The sequence below is a fragment of the Pleurodeles waltl genome, chromosome 5 (genome assembly GCF_031143425.1).
Source record: "Pleurodeles waltl isolate 20211129_DDA chromosome 5, aPleWal1.hap1.20221129, whole genome shotgun sequence".
NCBI classification, from domain to species: domain Eukaryota; kingdom Metazoa; phylum Chordata; class Amphibia; order Caudata; family Salamandridae; genus Pleurodeles; species Pleurodeles waltl.
This window is the reverse complement of record NC_090444.1, coordinates 857,113,995-857,133,307: the sequence shown is the minus strand read 5'-3', so window position 1 is coordinate 857,133,307 and position 19,313 is coordinate 857,113,995. Positions and strand designations below refer to the sequence as shown.

The window sequence follows — 19,313 nt, the reverse complement described above, 5'->3', positions numbered from 1 at the left end:
GCAGGCTGAAGAGTTGCAGTCTTCTGAGGATGCACGGCCAGGGAAATGATGCAAAGGTGGCAGGAGACGTGGAAACAAAGTTGCAGAAGAGTCTTCTTCGTTGTAGCAGCGTTTGTCGGTTCCAGTGGCCAGAAGTTGAAGCAGAGGAGTCCTGCTGGAATCTTGCAAGCCGAATTTGAGGACCCATCCAAGAGAGAGACCCTAAATAGCCCTGAAAGGGGGATTAGTTACATAACCAGGTAAGCACCTATCAGGAGGGGGCTCTGACGTCACCTGCCTGGCCTGGCCGCTCAGATGCTCCCAGAGTTCCCTGACAACCTTGGAAACAAGATAGCAGAACCCAGGGATGCTTGGAGGAGCTCTGGGCACCACCCCTGGGGTGGTGATGGTGAAGGAAGGGGTCACTCCCCTTTCCATTGTCCTTTTTCGCACCAGAGCAGGGACTGGGGGTCCCTGAACCAGTGTGGACTGGTTTATGCATGGAGGGCACCAAATGTGCCCTTCAAAGCAAACTAGTGGCTTGAGGAGGCTGCCAAGCCAGTCACACCTATTTGCAAAGGGAAAGGGAGTTACCTCCCTCTCCCAACGGTAATCCTTTGTTCTGCCTTCCTGGGCTTGATCAGATGAAGCAGCAGGAGGGCAGAAACCTGTCTGAGGGGTGGCAGCAGTTGGGCTGCCCGGAAAAGTCTGTAAGACTGGTGGTAGCAATGCTGGGGGTCCTCTAAGGAGCCCCCAGAGTGCATGGAATCATGCTTTCAATACTTGCAACAGTTTTCTTACATGTTTGATACCAAACATGCACAGGTTCAGAGTTACCATTATGTAGCAGGACATAGGTGTTGACCTATGTCCAGTAGACATGTAAAATGCCGGCCCTGCACTCACAAAGTCCAGGAAGATGGATCTGGAGTTTGTGGAGGCACCTCTGCTAGTATAGGGGTTCCCTCACACACAGGTACCTGCTGTAGGAGGCTGGCCTGGCTTATACTGGGTACCTGATGGTACTTATACCTTGTGCCAGGTACAGTTATCCCTTATTAGTAGATTAGTAGTGTTCTAGCAGCTTAGGCTGATAGAGGTAGCTATAGCGCAGCAGCTCAGGCTGAACTAGGAGACATGCAAAGCTCCTACTATACCACTTATATAGCACTATCTCATACGAATCACAATACTCAGAGTTACTAAAAAATAAAGGTATTTTATTTTAGTGACAATGTGCCAAATATATCTCAGAGGATATACTCCCTTAGGAGGTAAGTAAAATACACAAAATATACACACAACCCAAAACCAGGTAAGTAAACACTTAAAAGAGTAGTGCAAACACTGTAGAATACAATAGGATGCAATAGGCTTAGGGGCAGCCCAATCCATATACTAAGAAAGTGGAATGCGAACCACTTAGGGACCCCAGGCCTAGTGTAGTGTGTAAAGGGTCGCTGGGAGTGTAAGAAAACACTAAGGGTGTCCAAGATACCCCAACCCAAGACCCTGAAAAGTAGGAGTAAAGTTACCCTACGTCCCCAGAAACACACTAAAGTTGTGATAGGAGATCCTGCAAAGACAACAACTGACTGCAAAGCACTGAAGATGGATTCCTGGACCTGAGGACCTGCAAAGGAAGTCCAAGAGTCACGAAAGTGTCCAGGGGGACAGGAGCCCACTAAACCCTGGATGAAGGTGCAAAATGGCTTCCTCCAGGTGGAAGAAGCTGAAGATTCTGCATCAACAGTAGATGCCAGGAACTTCTCCTTTGCACAGAAGATGTCCCACGGCATGCTGGAGGATGCAGAGTTGTTTCCACGCAGAAAGACCACAACCAAGCCTTGCTAGCTGCAAAGGTCGCGATTGAAGAGAAAGGGTGCTGCCTGGGCCCAGGAAGGACCAGGAGGTCGCCACTTGGATGAGGAGACAGCGGGGGCGCTCAGCAACACAGAGAACCCACGCAGAAGCAGGCAGCATCCGCAGAAGTACTGGTTCAAGAAAACTGAGCACAGCAGTCTTCTCAACACTACAAAGGAGGGTCCCACGAAGCCGGTGGTCAACTCAGCGAGTTGAGCAATGCAGGACGGAGTGCTGGGGACCTGGGCTGTGCTGTGCACGAAGGATTCCTTGCAAAAGTGCACAGAAGCCCTAACAGCTGCTGTTCACGCAGTACACAGGATTACTGTCTGGCGTGGAGAGACAAGGACTTACCTCCACCAAATTTGGACAGATGGACCACTGGACTGTAGGGGTCACTTGGATCCAGCTCCTGTGTTCCAGGGACCACGCTTGTCACAATGAGAGGGGACCCAGAGGACCGGTGATGCAGAAGTTTGGTGCCTGCGTTGGCAGGGGGAAGATTCCGTCCACCCACGGGAGATTTCTTCTTAGTTTCCAGTGCAGGGTGAAGGCAGCCAGCCAGCCCCCAGAGCATGCACTACCAGGAAACAGTCGAGAAAGCCAGCAGGATTAGGCGCTACAATTTCGCTGGTAGTCTTCTTGCTATTTTGTTGCAGTTTTGCAGGCGCCCTGGAGCAGTCAGCAGTCGATCCTTGGCAGAAGTCGAAGAGGGAGATGCAGAGGAACTCTGGTGAGCTCTTACATGCGTTTCCTGACGAGAAGCCCACAGGAGAGACCCTAAATAGCCCTCAGAGGAGGATTGGCCACCTAGTCAGGTAAACACCTATCAGGAGGGGTCTCTGACGTCACCTTCTGGCACTGGCCACTCAGAGGGCTCCATTGTGCCCTCACACGTCTGCATTCAAGAGGGCAGAGGTCTGGGACACCCTGGAGGAGCTCTGGGCACCATCCCTGGGTGATGGACAGGGGAGTGGTCACTCCCCTTTCCTTTGTACAGTTTTGCGCCAGAGCAGGGGCTGGGGGATCCCTAAACCGGTGTAGACTGGCTTATGCAAGGAGGGCACCATCAGGGCTACTCCTACCCAGCCCTTAACACCTATTTCCAAAGGGAGAGGGTGTAACACCCTCTCTCAGAGGAAATCCTTTGTTCTGCCTTCCTAGGACTGGGCTGCCCAGACCCCTGGAGGGCAGAAGCCTGTCTGGGTTGGCAGCAGCGGTAGCTGCAGTGAAAACCCCAGAGAGCTGGTTTGGCAGTACCCGTGGTCCATGCTGGAGCCCCGGGGATGCCTGGGATTGGCACCCCAATACCATATTTGGCATGGGGGGGGACAATTCCATGATCTTAGACATGTTACATGACTATATTCGGAGCTACCATTGTGAAGCTACATATAGGTATTGGCCTATATGTAGTGCACGTGTGTAATGGAGTCCCCGCACTCACAAAGTCCGGGAAAATTGCCCTGAACTATGTGGGGGCACCTTGGCTAGTGCCAGGGTGCCCTCACACTTAGTAACTTTGTGCCTAACCTTCACCAAGTGAGGGGTAGACATATAGGTGACCTATAAGTTACTTAAGTGCAATGTAAAATGGGGGGCGTGGCCACGGAGCCGAGCATGGCGCACACTTGACGGATCGGCTCCGGAGGGGCTGACCTTGCACCGGTGCCTGGAGGCGTTGTGGCGGGCGGTCCGGTGTGCGGAACGGAGAGCGGCGAGTGCTGTGGCCGGGGGGGTCGCGGAGGTGCGGTCTTGCCCCCCCCGGAGCGGGCCCCTGAGTGTCTCGGGCTGTTCGGGACGGTGAGGAGGCCGCGGCCCGGCCGGCCGGTGGGCAGGGTGGTGGTGCGCTGTGCCGGGGAGCTCCCCGAGCGGGAGAACAGCGGAGGAGCGGCCGACGCGGGCGGAGCGACCTGGGTGCGGCTGCGGCCCTGAGGGGCGGCCTCAGACGGACTTGTGCGCCCCGGTGCGGGCCTGGGCCCACGTGGTTTGCCGCTGGGTTGCGGCCGCGGCCTCGGACGGAGTGGGGTACGGCGCCCGGCGCTGACCTCGAAAGCGGGCCCACCCGGAGGGGAGGTGCGGCCTGGAGCGTCTGTTGGGGGCGCCTGCCGGCGTCGGACCGGCCTTCTGCTTGGGGGACGGAGCCTGATGCCCCCTGACTGAGAGACTACGCAGACTAGTGAGATACGGAGGTGAGGGGCCCCCCGGAGCTGCCCGGTAAGGAGTCCACTTTAAATGTGTCCCCATGGGGAACGCATGGCCGGAGCCCTGGGGTCTGCTGCCCGGGAACCCTTGGAGGCCGACAACGCGACCTGCTACGCTCGGGGCGCCCTAAGCTGAGCACTGGTTGTCTTTTGTGGGGCGAGACAACGGGGAATCGCCTGACATCACTTACTGTCATCTTCCAGTGTTGGAGGTCGGGGGCCCGTGTTGCCGGGTGCGGGCCCCCTTTGGTGGACCGGACCGGTCCAGATCGAAAGTCCTTGCTGAACCAAACACTTATGCGCACAGCAACGCAGAACTACAATAGCATGTCAGCTCCGTTTTAGCCAAAAACTGATCCCCTGCCTATGGAGTAGAAATTGCGCGACTGGGGGACTGAGCACGACGCACTTGAGATCACTCGGTTTGCGGGGGACCACTGGCGGATCTGGGCCTAAGCGCACTGGGCGCTAGCCTCACCGAGTCGCCCCTACCTGCCTGGCAAATGCCCCCCAAGGGCAAGCATAAGAGCAAGACCATGGATACCCCGGCACATGCACCACTGGGGGAGAATGAACAGACCACGCAAAGCCAGCCGCAAAGCAAAATGCAAGACACTCTTGACAAAATACTGGGTGCCATTGAGGACACCAAATCCACATTACAGCGCAACATCAATCAGGTGGCGATAGAGGTGGGCCTCCTGAGAGCTGATCATCACAAACTGGCTGACAGAGTAAAAGAAGCGGAGGCAACGCTAGCGGAAGTAGTCCCAAAACACGATGATGTATCAGCGGATGTGACTTCATTGGTCGTCAGAGTGGCGAAGCTTGAACAGCGAGCTGAAGACGCAGAGGGCAGGAACAGAAGGAATAACATACGCGTGGTGGGCCTCCCTGAAGGAGCCGAGGGGCCGAATATGTTGGAGTTTCTGGAGAAATGGCTACGCACAGTTGTCGCACCGGGATGTCTGACCCCCTTCTACTCACTGGAGCGAGCACACCGGGTACCGGCTACTCCACAGGCTCCTGGCAGGCCACCGAGAGCAGTAATAGCTAGGCTCCTGCACTACAGGGACAGAGACATTCTTTTACAGAAAGCCAGGGAAATGGGCCCGTTTAAAGTAAACAATGGTGAAGCGACATTGTTCCCTGACTTCACCTTGGAGGTCCAAAACAAGCGTGCCTCCTTCCTAGCCGTTAAAAGAGCATTGCGAGAAGAGGGGATACAGTATTCGCTGCTCTACCCAGCAAGATTACGAGTGATTGCGGAAGGGAAGACCACGTTTTTCCAAGCTCCAGAGGAGGCATGGGAATGGCTCGAAAGGTCGGGGACACGGTCGATGCGACCGGCACCGGAAAGCCGTGGGACGAGCGGGACCCGGCGGGCCCCGAAGGGGAAAAGACTCAGAGACCGCCAGAGACTAGCACCAACGAGGACACAGAGAGAAACTGGCAAGAGGGAGGCCCTGGAGGCAGCGGCCAAGGTGGGTGGAGAATCGCCGCCCCGGGAGATCTCCGAAGAAGAATCGGAAGATACGGTAGTGTCTTCGCCCGACGGCTCTGGGGACTCGACTTATGCGCCAAAAGTGACCCCGCAGACCGCTGATGATCTTGCATAGATCGACCCCGCACCGGCGCTGAAAGGCGAGACAAGATAAGAAACGAAGTGGCCCCTCCGGACCTGGCCCGCCCCCCGAACCTGACTCTTGCCTGTCAGTCTTGACTGGCGAGTATTGTAGTGATGTGTTTGAATAATTTGCTGTGTTGCAGTACTTATTGGGCAGCCTACAGTTCCGAAGGTGCCCTGGGGATGGGGAGTTGGGGTTTGCAGTTACTAGTTATATCGGCTACATGTGCGAAATGGTACGAGCATGAGGAAGGTACATACTTGCGGGGGAATCGATTGGGGCCTGGGGCGTGCCGGCCCTTCAAACAGCAGGCTTTTAGAATAGGATGGCGAACTATAATATCATAACTTGGAATGTCAGGGGGATGGGTACTCCTGCTAAGAGACATAGGATCCTTTCCTTTCTAAAAAGGAGAGGGGTGCAGATAGCTATGCTACAGGAAACCCACCTCGCATTCGGAGAGGGAGAGAAACTAAGGCGGAGGTGGAGGGGGCAGGTGTTTGCCACAGAATACTCAGCTTACGCAAGGGGAGTCCTGATCTGGATTAGGGCGGGGGTCCCCTTCACGATTGATTCCTCCAACATTGACAATGAGGGAAGGTTTGTCATATTAGAAGGGAGACTACAGGGGCTCCAGATGACCCGGAGTTGTATATACGCCCCCAACCAGGACCAAACAACATTTATGATGACTCTGTCTAGGCACCTTACTCGTCAACACACGGGGGAAGTACTGATAGGTGGAGACTTCAACGCAGTGCTCGACACGGACCTAGATAGATCTACCCCCCCACTGCGGGGAGCAACATCAACCAAAACAGCAAAAAACTTAGTTGGGTGGCTAGACGCCTGGGGTCTAGTGGATGCCTGGCGGTTACAACACCCAGTGACTAGGGACTACTCGTTTTATTCGGGTCTTCACCAGGTACATACCAGAATCGATAGGATAGTTTGCACTGCGGCACTGGCTCGTAGAGTGACCCATGCTGAATACCTTGCCCGCACAATATCAGACCATAACCCTCTATTACTGACGTGGAGAGCATCACAGGACAGACCCCCCATACCGGCATGGAGAATGCTCCCGACAGCGCTTGAAGATCAGGCATATAGGGAGGAATTAAGATGCTACCTAACAGAACTTCTAGAAACTAACCAGGGATCCACTTCCTCCAGAGGCATAGAGTGGGAGACACTCAAAGTGGGGACGCGGGGTCACTGTCTTGGCCAGTCAGTAGGGATAAAACGTACGCTCGAGAGAGAATTAAACGCACTGGAGAGAGTCATACACGAGGGGGAGCTGAGACAGGGCGCTGCAGGGCAAGTGGACGAAGAGTACGATCGTGCACGTAGAGAGTACTCCCAGGCTGAAGAGCGACTTAGATGCCATAATATGCAAAGACACTTGGCATCCATACAGTCAGAGGAGGGAAGGTCTGGTAGACTATTGGCATGATTGGTGCGCCCGAATAGAGATAGTGACCCTATTGCAAGTGTATTAGACAGGGGAGGTGCACGTAGACTTAGCCCAGAATCCATAAACGACGCATTTAGAGATTACTACACACACCTATATAGGAGGCCCACGGGCATGGAGAGGGGGACCCTTGACAACTTCCTAGCTCGGATACCTTTGCCAGTATTGAGCCCAGAGGACAGTGTCGGCCTGGGGGGCCCAGTGACTGCGGATGAGACGGTTGAGGCAATTACACAATTGGCCCCTGGGAAGACCCTGGGTACAGATGGTCTTCCTATGGACTTTTATAAAAAATATAAAACCTTACTGGTCCCCAGACTGTTAGAAATGTATATGGAATCGGCAAAGAACAGAGAACTCCCACGCACATTGCGTGAGGCATTGGTAGTGCCACTTCCTAAAACAAATAGCAAGGAGGCATCAGTGACAGACTACCGCCCGCTATCAATGCTAAATAGCGACTTTAAGATCCTCAGTAAGATCCTGGCCAACCGGCTGTTGCCCCTTATGCCCACCCTGATACATCCTGATCAGAACGCTTGCATACCCGGTCGCAGCACCTCCCTAAACCTTAGGCGTATTTTCTCTATCATACATATGCCTAGTGAATCGAAGCCGCCAACCGGGACCCTGCTAGCAGTGGACTTTGAAAAGGCCTTTGACTCAATTAGGTGGGACTACCTGAGGGCGACAATGCTAAAGATGGGCCTGGGGGAGAGCTGGGTTGAATGGGTGGACCTGTTATACTCATCCCCGCTGGCGAGGGTCAAGACAGGTAGGACAATCTCTGGTGCCTACCCAGTACATCGAGGAACCAGACAGGAGTGCCCCCTATCCCCATTGTTGTTCGCTCTGGCGATGGAGCCCCTGGCGGCCTGGGTACGAGGGGAGGGAGCTGACAGAGGGATTCAGTGGGGACCAACTGGCCACATTATATCGCTATATGCAGATGACATCCTGATCTATCTTAGAGATGGGGCGAGTTGCCTCCCCTGGGCCCTGTCCGCCCTGGAGGAATTTGGAGTAGTGTCGGGATTGCGACTTAATCGTAATAAAACATATGTGTTTCCCCTGGTGCCCGGATATAGTTGTCCTGCAACATGCCCAACAGATCTGAAATGGGCCCCACAGACATTTAGATATCTGGGGATCCAGATCTATCATGACGTGGGAGACTTAAGAGAGGGCAACCTTGGTAACGCGCTCCGGTCCCTGAGACCCTCGGTAGAATTTTGGCGCTCTCTGAAGCTGTCGGTGATGGCCAGGGTGGCGCTATCCAAGATGATCATGCTCCCCCGACTCCTCTACTACTTTGCCAACTTGCCACCACTAATACCCCGAGCATGGCTCCGCGACCTGAATGCAATACTCAGAGAACTAATATGGGACAATGGGCGCAGACGAACTACACTTGCAACTATCTGCAGACCACCAAATGCGGGTGGTCTGGGAGCCCCCGACTTTGAAGCATACTATCTAGCATCCCAACTACAGTGGATATCCGGCTGGCTCGTGGGCCAGGGCCAGCTTGATCTATACACAGCCCAAGGAACAATAGATTCGGCGTGGATTGCGACATGCATGACAAACAGGAAGATAACCCCCCCTGGGAACAATATAATGATAAAAGTGGCGCTGGCATGCTGGAAAAGATGCATGAAGAGAGTGGGAGTGGGCCCCCCATATTCCCCAGCTTTACCACTAGCGGTGCTTGCCATAGAACCCAGGGGGAGTGGGCCGGGAAACACCGGACTTGGCCCCTGGTTGTCAGCTGGAATAGAAGTGGTGGGAGGACTCTTCAAGGAGGGAGTGCTGAGGGGATTCGCTGAATTAATGGAAAAAGGGGTTCCCGGGGGGCAGTTCCTGCTTTATGGGAGGTTAATACATACTCTTAAGACCCACTGGGGCACAGTGAACGCGGAGCCTACTATACACGAGGTCCTGCACTCGCTGTTGACATTAGGAGAGGAATCACATCTGATCACTAAAATATATCGGGCCCAAGTAGGGGCAGCCTTGGATCCACTACGGTCGCTAAGAGGAAAGTGGGAGGGAACAATTGGGCGGGAACTAACTGACTCCGAATGGAGGAGAACACTGGCCTACCCCCAGAAAATATCACGTAATACACGGCTAAGATATATTCAGTATAATTATTTGCACAGAACCTACCTCACGCCTCACAGGTTGTTCCGTATATACGGAGGGGCTTTAGGGAGTTGCCCGAGATGTGGAGGAGGAGGGGCAGACTTTGACCACATGGTTTGGACTTGTCCAGCGATCCAGACGGGCTGGAGGGAAATATTGCCTACCCTGTCTGAATTGTTTGAAATTGAGTTGAGACCCACCCCTGAACTGTGCCTGCTGGGTCTCAGACCAGCTGCGCTATGCGGAAAAGTGGAATGGCGCTTTTTGGACCTTTCCTTGGCCCTTTATAAGAGACTAATCTCGAGGGGCTGGAAGGCTGCGGTTCGCCCTCAACTGTCTGACTGGAAAAGGAATATATCAACATGGTCCAGAGCTGAACTGCAGGTCCTAAAGGCGGAAGAAGCCAGAAATATTCGCCAGGTTCCTATAGTCCCAGGGTTGGAGAATATAATGACGAACTGGGAGAATATAAATAGGAGACTGGCAAGCTTAGTAGGAGAAACCAGTGCAACTCAAATCACACTGAGGATGGAACCAAATGGTGGAAACACATAGACAGGCACCCAAAATCAGACCCAAACCACACATAGAATGCATCAAGAATAAAGGTAGGAGGATAGTTGGATCCCTGACCCCTGAGCCACTGACAAAAATAGTAGGCAAAGTGAGCGACCCGCCACCTTCACCGAATGCTGGTGCGCCCTGGACTGCCATCCTCCCTCACCCAAAAACGAGTACATTACAGTACCGCCAAGCTAGCAACCACAAAAGCCAATCGCGCGAGGCCGTAAAAGTTGGCCGTTTATGGTCCCTTGTTTTTCTTTTTTCTCCCCTTCTTCCTTTCCCTACATCCAACTAGCTCAATTTGATTGTCAACAGAGACTGTACACCGAGCACCTCGGGTCTCCCTCCCCTTCACCTTTACTTCCCTTCCTGCCACCCTTACCCTCCCGTACCTAGCCCCAAACACCACTCTCCCAAGTTACAAAGAAGAAGGGGTTCAAGTTTGATGGTTGACTGTTTAATACACTGCACAGCGAATTGCAGTAACGAAATGTAACTTAACAAAGTAAATGTACATAATTTACTGAATAAAAATCATTAAGATTAACGATAATAAAGAGTGCAAACAATGAGCAAAAAGTAGAATATAGCAACGTACGCAAAACTGCATGTAATATGAACAAACATGAAACTGTGTAAAAACAAAATGTTAATAAAAATATATAAAAAAAAAAAAAAAAGTGCAATGTAAAATGGCTGTGAAATAATGTGGACGTTGTTTCACTCAGGCTGCAGTGGCAGTCCTGTGTAAGAATTGTCTGAGCTCCCTATGGGTGGCAAAATAAATGCTGCAGCCCTTAGGGATCTCCTGGAACCCCAATGCCCTAGGTACCATATACTAGGGAATTATAAGTGTGTTCCAGTGTGCCAATCAGAATTGGTAAATATGGTCACTAGCCTGCAGTGACAATTTTAAAGGCAGAGAGAACATAATCACTGAGGTTCTCGTTAGCAGAGCCTCAGTGACACAGTTAGGCACCACACAGGGAATACCCATTCAGGCCACAACTATGAGCACTGGGGTCCTGGCTAGCAGGATCCCTATAAGACAGGCAAAAACAAACTGACACACAAGTAAAAATGGGGGTAACATGCCAGGCAAGATGGTACTTTCCTACACCTGCACCCTGCCCTCTGGGACTAGAGGGACTACCATAGCGACCTGATGTAGTGACCTGTAGTGATAACGGTTGCATGCATCCGTTTCACGCAGGCTGCAATGGGCTCCCTGTGGGTGGCAGAATAACTGCTGCAGCCCATAGGGATCCCCTGGAACCCCAATGCCTTGGATACCTGGGTGCCACATAGTAGGGACTTACATGGGGGGACCAGTATGCCAATTGTGGGAAGAAAAAAGTACAGTTTAGAGGAGAGAGCAAAACTACTGGGGTGTTGGTTAGCAGGAACCCAGTAAACACAGTCAAACATACTCACATCAGGCAGAAAGTGGGGGTACCCATGACAAGAAAGAGGGTACTTTCCTACACATTACATTAAAATGAGCTACACAATAGCTCGGACAAGCCCCAGAGGTCATTAGAGCTCAGTGCATGGGAGCGAAGTTCTCTACATCTACTTGGGGTGTCCCTGGGTGACATCTGCGGAGAAGCCACTAGGTCATCTGTTCATACTTTCACCAAGCACTGCTGCCTGGATTTGGAGATGAAAAGGGATGGACCCTTTTGTCTGTGTTGTAGGACTTTGTAATGTAACTATCCATCAGGCCCTCCATTCCCTGGGTGGTATTGTTTGTAAATCTATTCAAGAGGTGAGGAATCTGCATGTAGAAGTATCTGTTCGAAGAAAATGTTACATACCATTAGTATAGATATTTCTGGTTCAAATGCTGTATAACTGCATATTTTCCACTGATCCCATCCACATCCTTACTTTTAATGGATAGTCATGGGCCACAATAAAAAATATCCCACTTGTTATGCTGTTGCACTACGTTCACAACTAGATGTTATTCTTGTCCTGTTGTTTTTGTAGTGCAGTTGAAACGGATAGGAAACTGACATTGCCGATGGTGGGGGTTCTGTATAGTCCCCTGTGACACCACATGATATCACTTCCAGTGTCAGAATTAAGCCAGTGCCCCCCTACTGATGAGGGCACACCATGGGGAACGTTTTTCAGACCAGTCTGGTTCCTGGATGTATATTCAAAAGATGAAGAATTTGCAGGTAGATAGAGTATCCAACCAGAAATATTGTTACTGAAGTTAAGTAACTTTTTAATTTACCCTGATTTAGCATGACCGCCATCTCCAACTGGCTCTCATGCTGACATCTTCTGTTTTCTCTGAGAAAATGAAAATGTCAGCAGTTTCTTCCTGCCGAATTGTGCTCACTGTTTCCCTGTGTTCTGAGATTTCAATGAATGATCGTCTGGAATGGATTTTGTCCGTCCCTGCTCTACTTGGAAGGGTTGTTATTTATGATGTTTGCCATTTGGGGCTGCAGCAACCTCTTTTACTGAACATTACCATAAGATTAGTATTCAGGAACCATTCTAGTTTTTGTTGTGCATGTCTCCAAAACTAGTTGTGATTGATCCTCCATGGTAGATGAGCGCATTCCTCAAAACTCTCACTGTCTACTCTTAGGCCAACTTTTAAGAGAAAACATGTTGGTGGGACGAGGTATCCATTAGAACTTTATGGCACTCGATTCACCTTTATTTTGATGAATATATTCTTGCATATTCTATGTCACTCTTTTATTTCTTGTTGAGAATTATTTGGCCTTCAGAGATGTGTTTTCCTACTTATATGGTTGCTTAGCTCTATCTGTTTCCTCTAACATGTTTTTTTTAAAAATATTTTAGGTCCGTGATGCACTGTATCAAGATATTCTAGGTAATAATCTTCCTAATCTTTTGGAGTATGGAAATCTAGCTGCCTTGACACAACTGTGGTGCACTGGACAGATCACTAATTTTGAATACCTGACTCATTTGAACAAACATTCTGGCCGATCTTTCAACGATCTCATGCAGTATCCAGTATTTCCATTCATTCTTGCTGATTACACCAGTGAGACACTTGACATGAATAATCCAGCAATATTCAGGTAATTTGAAATGTATTTGAGTAATAGATGAATGAAATCTCATTAAAAAGGAAGTGTTACCTGGTGAAGAGATGTCAATTATAATAGTTCATTATTCTCATCAGTGTTACAGATCTGCTGTTCTCTTGTGTAGTCTGTATGTCTTTCAAATAAATATCTGTCTTTCAAAAGACTTTTGGAGTAATGACTTCTTGTGTTGAAGTTGTGAGGGTTATGAATTTCATGGTGATAGTAAGCCACACCTATGAATATTAAGTCTTCCATTCCACGAAATGAGGGTTGGAGAGCGACATGACATAATAGGATGACTGACAGGAAAGGCTGTTGGACTTAAAAAGAAAAATGGAAATCTTAGTGGTTTTTCCAAGATTTTGACTAGTTTCAAAATGTTATCCGTTGATTTTGTTTTAAACCACATTGCTTTATGTGCTGAAAATTTCTCATACCTCCTTATTTTCTCCATGGGAAAACTATAAAACATCTTTTGCATTCGACTCCCTGTTTAACCCAATGGAAGGGGCCTGCTTATCAATAGTGTATTGGGTGCAATAGCTGTCGGGATCAGTGCACGCCATTTGAGCTACGTTTTTTAAATTACTAAACCTAGGGATGGGGGGGGGGTGCATTTTTCTTGATTGCATTAAGGCCAATACGATTCTTACAGTGACCTCTGGATGATTTGGTAATTGCTACTAAAATTTTGTGTCTTGCAATTTTTCAATATCCCATATTTAATTTTTTGAGTCTCGTGATATGCCTCCATTATTTATATAGCATGCGTTCTGTTTTTGCATGGTTTGGGGAGCTAATTAGGAGATTGGACGACTTCATTTGAAAAATACCATATATACACACCACAGTACACACTGCATTAACATACAGATTACATAAGAGTAATGCAGTACCTTTTTCATCGTTGAAGAGGTTGGGTGCAATCCATATAAGCCTCTATTGAGTTCTTTCTGCAGTGCTTTTTCTGGCACTTTGTTGATTGTTAGTACCAAGTAGAGATTTCTCCTATTAGTAGTTTTCCTCAGATTAATTCATAAGCACCCACTAATTTAATAGGTTTTGATGTATTTAACATATTTCAATGAAAACACCTTTGATGCATCAGAATACTCAAGTTCGGAATCCAAATAACATGGCCTCGTAGTAAGATGGTGGCTGCTTAAATAAAGTGGAAAGGGCTTTGCACCATCAGCCACGGAAAATACATTCCTGGTTAAAAGGAGGCTAAAGGGAGGTGGTAGCACATTCTCTCCCTCCTGGCATACACTGACTGGCGGCCTCAAATGACAGATAACCCTTGGATGAAGATGATCATTGGTGGAAGACAGTGGGGAGGCCCCACCATTTCATGTTTACAGAAACTGCACCTGCTGATGGAACTCCCATGGATAGGAGTGATGAGAGATGATTTAGTGCCATTGTGGAGTGGCGAGGTCCCAGCATCAAGGGCAGTGTCTAGGACCTTTTGCAGAGGATAATGACCACAGTGGTCTAATGATGAGGGATTTCCCCAACAAATGTTTAAGAACAGAAGGGAGAAGAAGAAGAGACAGTAGGAGGCTGGCCTGGTTTGTAGTGGGTACGTAAGGTACTTGCACCTTATACCAGGTCCAGTTATCCCTTATTAGTGAAATGTAGGCCTTGTCTAGAAGCCAGGCTCTCTAGGGGTAGTGTGAATGAACAGCCAAGGCCTAACTAGGAGAAATGCAAAGCTCATGCAATACCACTGTAGTCACACAGTACTCACACACATGAAAGAAAATACTCAGTGTAGCAAAAATAAAGGTACTCTATTTTGGTGACACAAATGCCAAAAATACCATAGAGACTACACTCCCTCAAGAGGTAATTCATACACTAATTATATACTCTAGAATGCAGAAATAGCTGTAAAAACAGTTAGAAAACAGTGGAAATATTGACAATCACAATAGTTAGAAATAGACCTAGAGGGAACACAAACCATATACTAAGAAAGTGGAATGCGGATGTCGGTTTCCCACCTAGGCAAGTGTAGGTTCTAGAGGGGAGCTGGGAGTATTAGAAAACACCAAAGGTAAGTAATAGAACCCACCCCAGAGCCAAGGAAAGCAGGAGTAAATCACAGAAACTTTCCTAGAAAACACAAGAACACGAGAAAGAAGATTATTCAAGAATCAGAAGAGACTGCAAGACTCCAACAATGGACCTGAAGACCTATGGAAGAATGGGGGGGGCCAAGTCCAAGAAGCACAGAAGGGTCTAGAGAAGAACATATGCCCCTGCTAATCTGGATGAAGGTGCAAAAGAAGAACCATTGGTGAAGAAGACAGTCAGTACTGTACATAAGAAGACGGATGCAGGTTCCTGGTTGGAGCAGAAGACATCCCACGCCGGATGGATGATTGCAGTCTGGTTTGCGTCGCTGGATTCCGCCAAAAAGCCTTAGCACACACAAAGCTCGTGGTTAGCCGAAAATGGCGCTGCTCGGGACCAGGGGGGGACCTGGTGGACTCTACCCAGGAGAGGGAGTCAGAGGGGTCTCTCAGAAACTCAGAGAGCCCTCAACAAGACCAGGCAGCGCACACAGGAGTCCCACAGCACGGGGACACGGAAGATGCAAAAGGAGGCCCATGCAGCACTACAACAAAGGGTCCCACGCCGCCGGAGAACCATGCAGGAAGCTGTGCGTCGCAAGATAGAGTGCTGGGGGCTGGAGATGCATAGTGCACAAAGAACTTCTTGGAAGGATGCCAACAAGCCTTGACATCTGCAAATCATGCATGGGGGTACTGTCTTGCGTGGGGATGCAAGCTCTTATCACAACCAAAGTTGGACATTAGGACATCAAGACCACTTCAGTCCATCACCCTTGATGCAGGATCCACACAGCTAGTTAGGAGAGGGGCCCCACACAACTGGTCGTCGTTGCAGAGAGGTGCCTGCTGAAGCAGGGGAGTGACTCCTTCACCCCAAGGGAGATTCCTTTGTTCTTCTGGTGCAGGCTGAAGACAGGCTGTCCTCTGGGAATGCACGACCGGGAAACAGTTGCAGTTGCTGGTAGGAGCTGACGGTACAATGTTGCAGAAGTCGTCTTTGCTTCTTTGTTGCAGTCTGTAGAGTTCCTGAAGGGTCCAGATGCAGTTTCTTTGTTAAGAAGGTGAAGTAAAAGATGCAGAGGATTCGTGCTGGAGTCTTGTAATCCAAAGTTGAAGAACCACCCAAGATAGAGACCCTGAATAGCCTTGAAAGGGGGATTGGTTAGCTTAACAGGTAAGCACCTATCAGGGGAGGGCTCTGACGTAATCTGCTGGCACTGGCCACTGAGATGCTCCCAGAGTGCCCTGTCAACTTGGAATCCAAGATGGCAAAACCCAGAGACCCCTTGGAGGAGCTCTGAGCACCACCCATAGTGTGGTGATGGACAGGGGTGTGGTCACTCCCCTTTCCTTTGTCCAGTTTCGCACCAGAGCAGGGGGTCCCTGAACCGGTGTAGACTGGATTATGCAAGGAGGGCACCATCTGTGCCTTCAAACCATTTCCAGAGGCTTGGGGAGGCTACCCCTCCTAAGCCTGTAACACCTATTTCCAAAGGAAGAGGGTGTAACACCCCTCTCCCAAAGGAAATCCTTTGTTCTGCCTTTTTCGATATTTTGTTGAAGTTTTTTGATTGTTTTCTATCCTGGTGTGTTGAGATGATGTCGCGCAAGACCGGGTTGAAGCCTTGTGAATCCTGTCATCGGATGATGTCTGTGACGGATCCGCACCTTGTGTGCTTGTGGTGTTTGGAGTGCAACAACAACCCGAAGTCATGCTCTGAGTGCCAGGCCACGAATCTAAAAGCTTTGAGGGCGCAGTCCCTAAAGCTACTTGTGGCCCGGTGCTCCACATCAGTCCCGATCTTGGTTGGGAGGAGGGTCAAGAGAATGGTCACAGCGCCCTCACGCTTCATCATCCCACTCCAAATCCTTTGGAGGATCGAGTAAGTCCATGGAGGAGGTAGAGTCCTACTCCATGGTGGTAAGGAGAGCAGCCGAGGTGCTGGGCCACGAGCTGCCGTCAATGGCAGTCAGGAATAACTTCCTGACAGAGCTGCTTCAGCCTGGGGATGCTTCTTCTGAGACCCTTTTCTTCTTCTGAGGGTCACTTCACCTACCGGCCGCTAACTCCTGAACCGGATGTTGCAGCCAAACCTGATGAAGCACCAATGACAACAAGTACAAACCCTGCAAGGGTGCCAAGTTTGGTGGCACTGCGCCCTCCAGTGGCCAAACCCTACCTGTACCCTAGGTACTGGTCAGCTGACATCAGACACCAGGAAAATTAGCCCGTCTGGGGCTGAAAAAGGACCAGGAGGAACCCCCAGTCGAGGGACTTCAGTCACACCCTGGACCTCCTGCCAGAGTGCCCTGGTTGTCCTGTAAGCAACCCTTAAAGTGACCTGCCTCCAGGTCCAAAGGGCATCTTTGCACAGAGCTCCTGGCTCACCAAATTGCTTTGCACCTTGCCGCCTTGTGCCCTTCAGTGAAGAACCTGCTGTGCCATAAGGGACCCTCACCTCTTGCTACCTCAACACTCCATGTGAACCCCAAGGAACCACCTCTAAACTTACCTGTACAGCCCTTTTCCAAGTGGTCCCCCGCAGTGGTCCTGCACAAGCTCCACAGACTTCCCCGCTTCCCCCGCCAGAACTGGGAGCCACCCAATCTTCTCCAGCTGGCACAGGGCGCTCACTGAGGACCTCGACCAACCAGCAAAAAGAGAACTTGGTAAAGCAACTGTGTGATTTTTATATGTATTTGTAAAGGTGACTTTCTATTGATAACTTTAATGTTCTTTAAACTTCAAAAATCCTTATCTCCAAAAGTACTTAACCAATTTTGATAATCGTGGTCTTAAAATGTATATATAAATCTAAAATATTTTTATAATTTAGTCTCAAGTTATTCCTTTGAATGTGTGAGTTGCATGATTGATATTGTGAGTACAGCAAATGCTTTGACTTCTCCAGGACTGGCCTAACTGCTCGACCAAACTACCATAAAAATTAAAGCATTATGTGATCTAATTTTTACCTCTGTAAACCAATGTGTGGTTTTCTGGACCCCCTGCACAGTGTGCCCAGCTTTGCAAACATAGCGGGCCAGCCTCCTACAATTGGTGGATCAGCGGTGGGATAAAGACTTTGCATTTGCTGATACCACTTTGTCAATTTTGTGAGCACACAGATAACTCTCCAAACTGTCCTTAGTTAATTATTTAATTTTTAATTGACTAAACATTTTTTGCAAATTTTTTAAATAATTGTTAGGGTCCTGATTAGGGTCCTACAACTCTAGCAATAAGTTTTAAAAGTCCTTACTTTAGTTGGCCTATCCAGAAAGGGGATTCTACGTTTCTAAAAGGGTCCCAACTTTAGTAAAATGAAAATGACAGATGCAAATACCAATACCTAGGAATTCAAACTGGAACCCTATGAGGCATATAGCTATGACCAATTAAGGAGACTCTGCAGACTGTACTAAATTTGTACTGGAAAAAGCCCCAGTGCAGAGAAACATAAGTTTCTGGTGGCCTGGTATGAAAATGATAACCACCCGAGATGATGGAGAAGATGAAGCACATGTGGTGGGTGAGGAAGATCCTGTGGAGAATGACGATGATGGTAGCTCCTCTTCCACCAGATGCTCTAGAGCACTGTAGGAGGCTGGCCTGGTTTGTAGTGAGTACCTAAGGTAATTACACTGTATACCAGGTCCATTTATCCCTTATTAGTGAAATGTAGGCAGCGTTCCAGCAGCTTAGGCTGTCTAGAGTAGCTGTAGCAGAGCAGCTTGGGCTGAAATAGGAGACATGCAAAGCTCCTGCAATACCACTATAGTTACACAGTACTTATAGACAACAAAAGACAATACTCATTGTTACCAAAAATAAAGGTACTCTATTTTAGTGACACAAGGCCAAAAATATCTTAGAGGCAATACTCCCCCTGGAGGTATTATACACAATATATACACTAGAGACCTAAATCAGGTAAGTAAATAGTCATAGAATAGTGCAAACAGTAGAAAATACAAAAGAATGTAATAGGCCTAGGGGTAACACAAACCACATACTAAGAAAGTGGAATGCAAATAACAAATACCCCTTAGGCAAGTGTAGTGTGTAGAAGAGCGCTGGGAGTGTAAGAAAACACCAAAGGTAAGTAAAATACCTCACCCCAGAGCCCAGGAAAAAAGGAGTAAAGTACTGGAAGTTTCCTCAAGACACGCTACAAGTCGTGATAAGAGACTTTGCAAGAACCAAGCAAGACTGCAATCAACAAATGGTGGATTCCTGGACCTGAAGACCTGTGAAGAGAGGAGACCAAGTCCAGAACTCACAG

The 19,313-nt window shown here is 49.3% G+C and overlaps 1 protein-coding gene across 1 annotated transcript in view; it reads left to right on the top strand.

Moving 5' to 3' along the window:
• Positions 1 to 19,313, top strand: part of LYST (lysosomal trafficking regulator) — a 2,674,875-nt gene that overhangs the window by 2,035,345 nt on the left and 620,217 nt on the right. Inside the window, 1 exon segment of the mRNA XM_069234946.1 lies at positions 12,693 to 12,937. Within this exon segment, the coding sequence (XP_069091047.1) occupies positions 12,693 to 12,937 (245 nt within the window).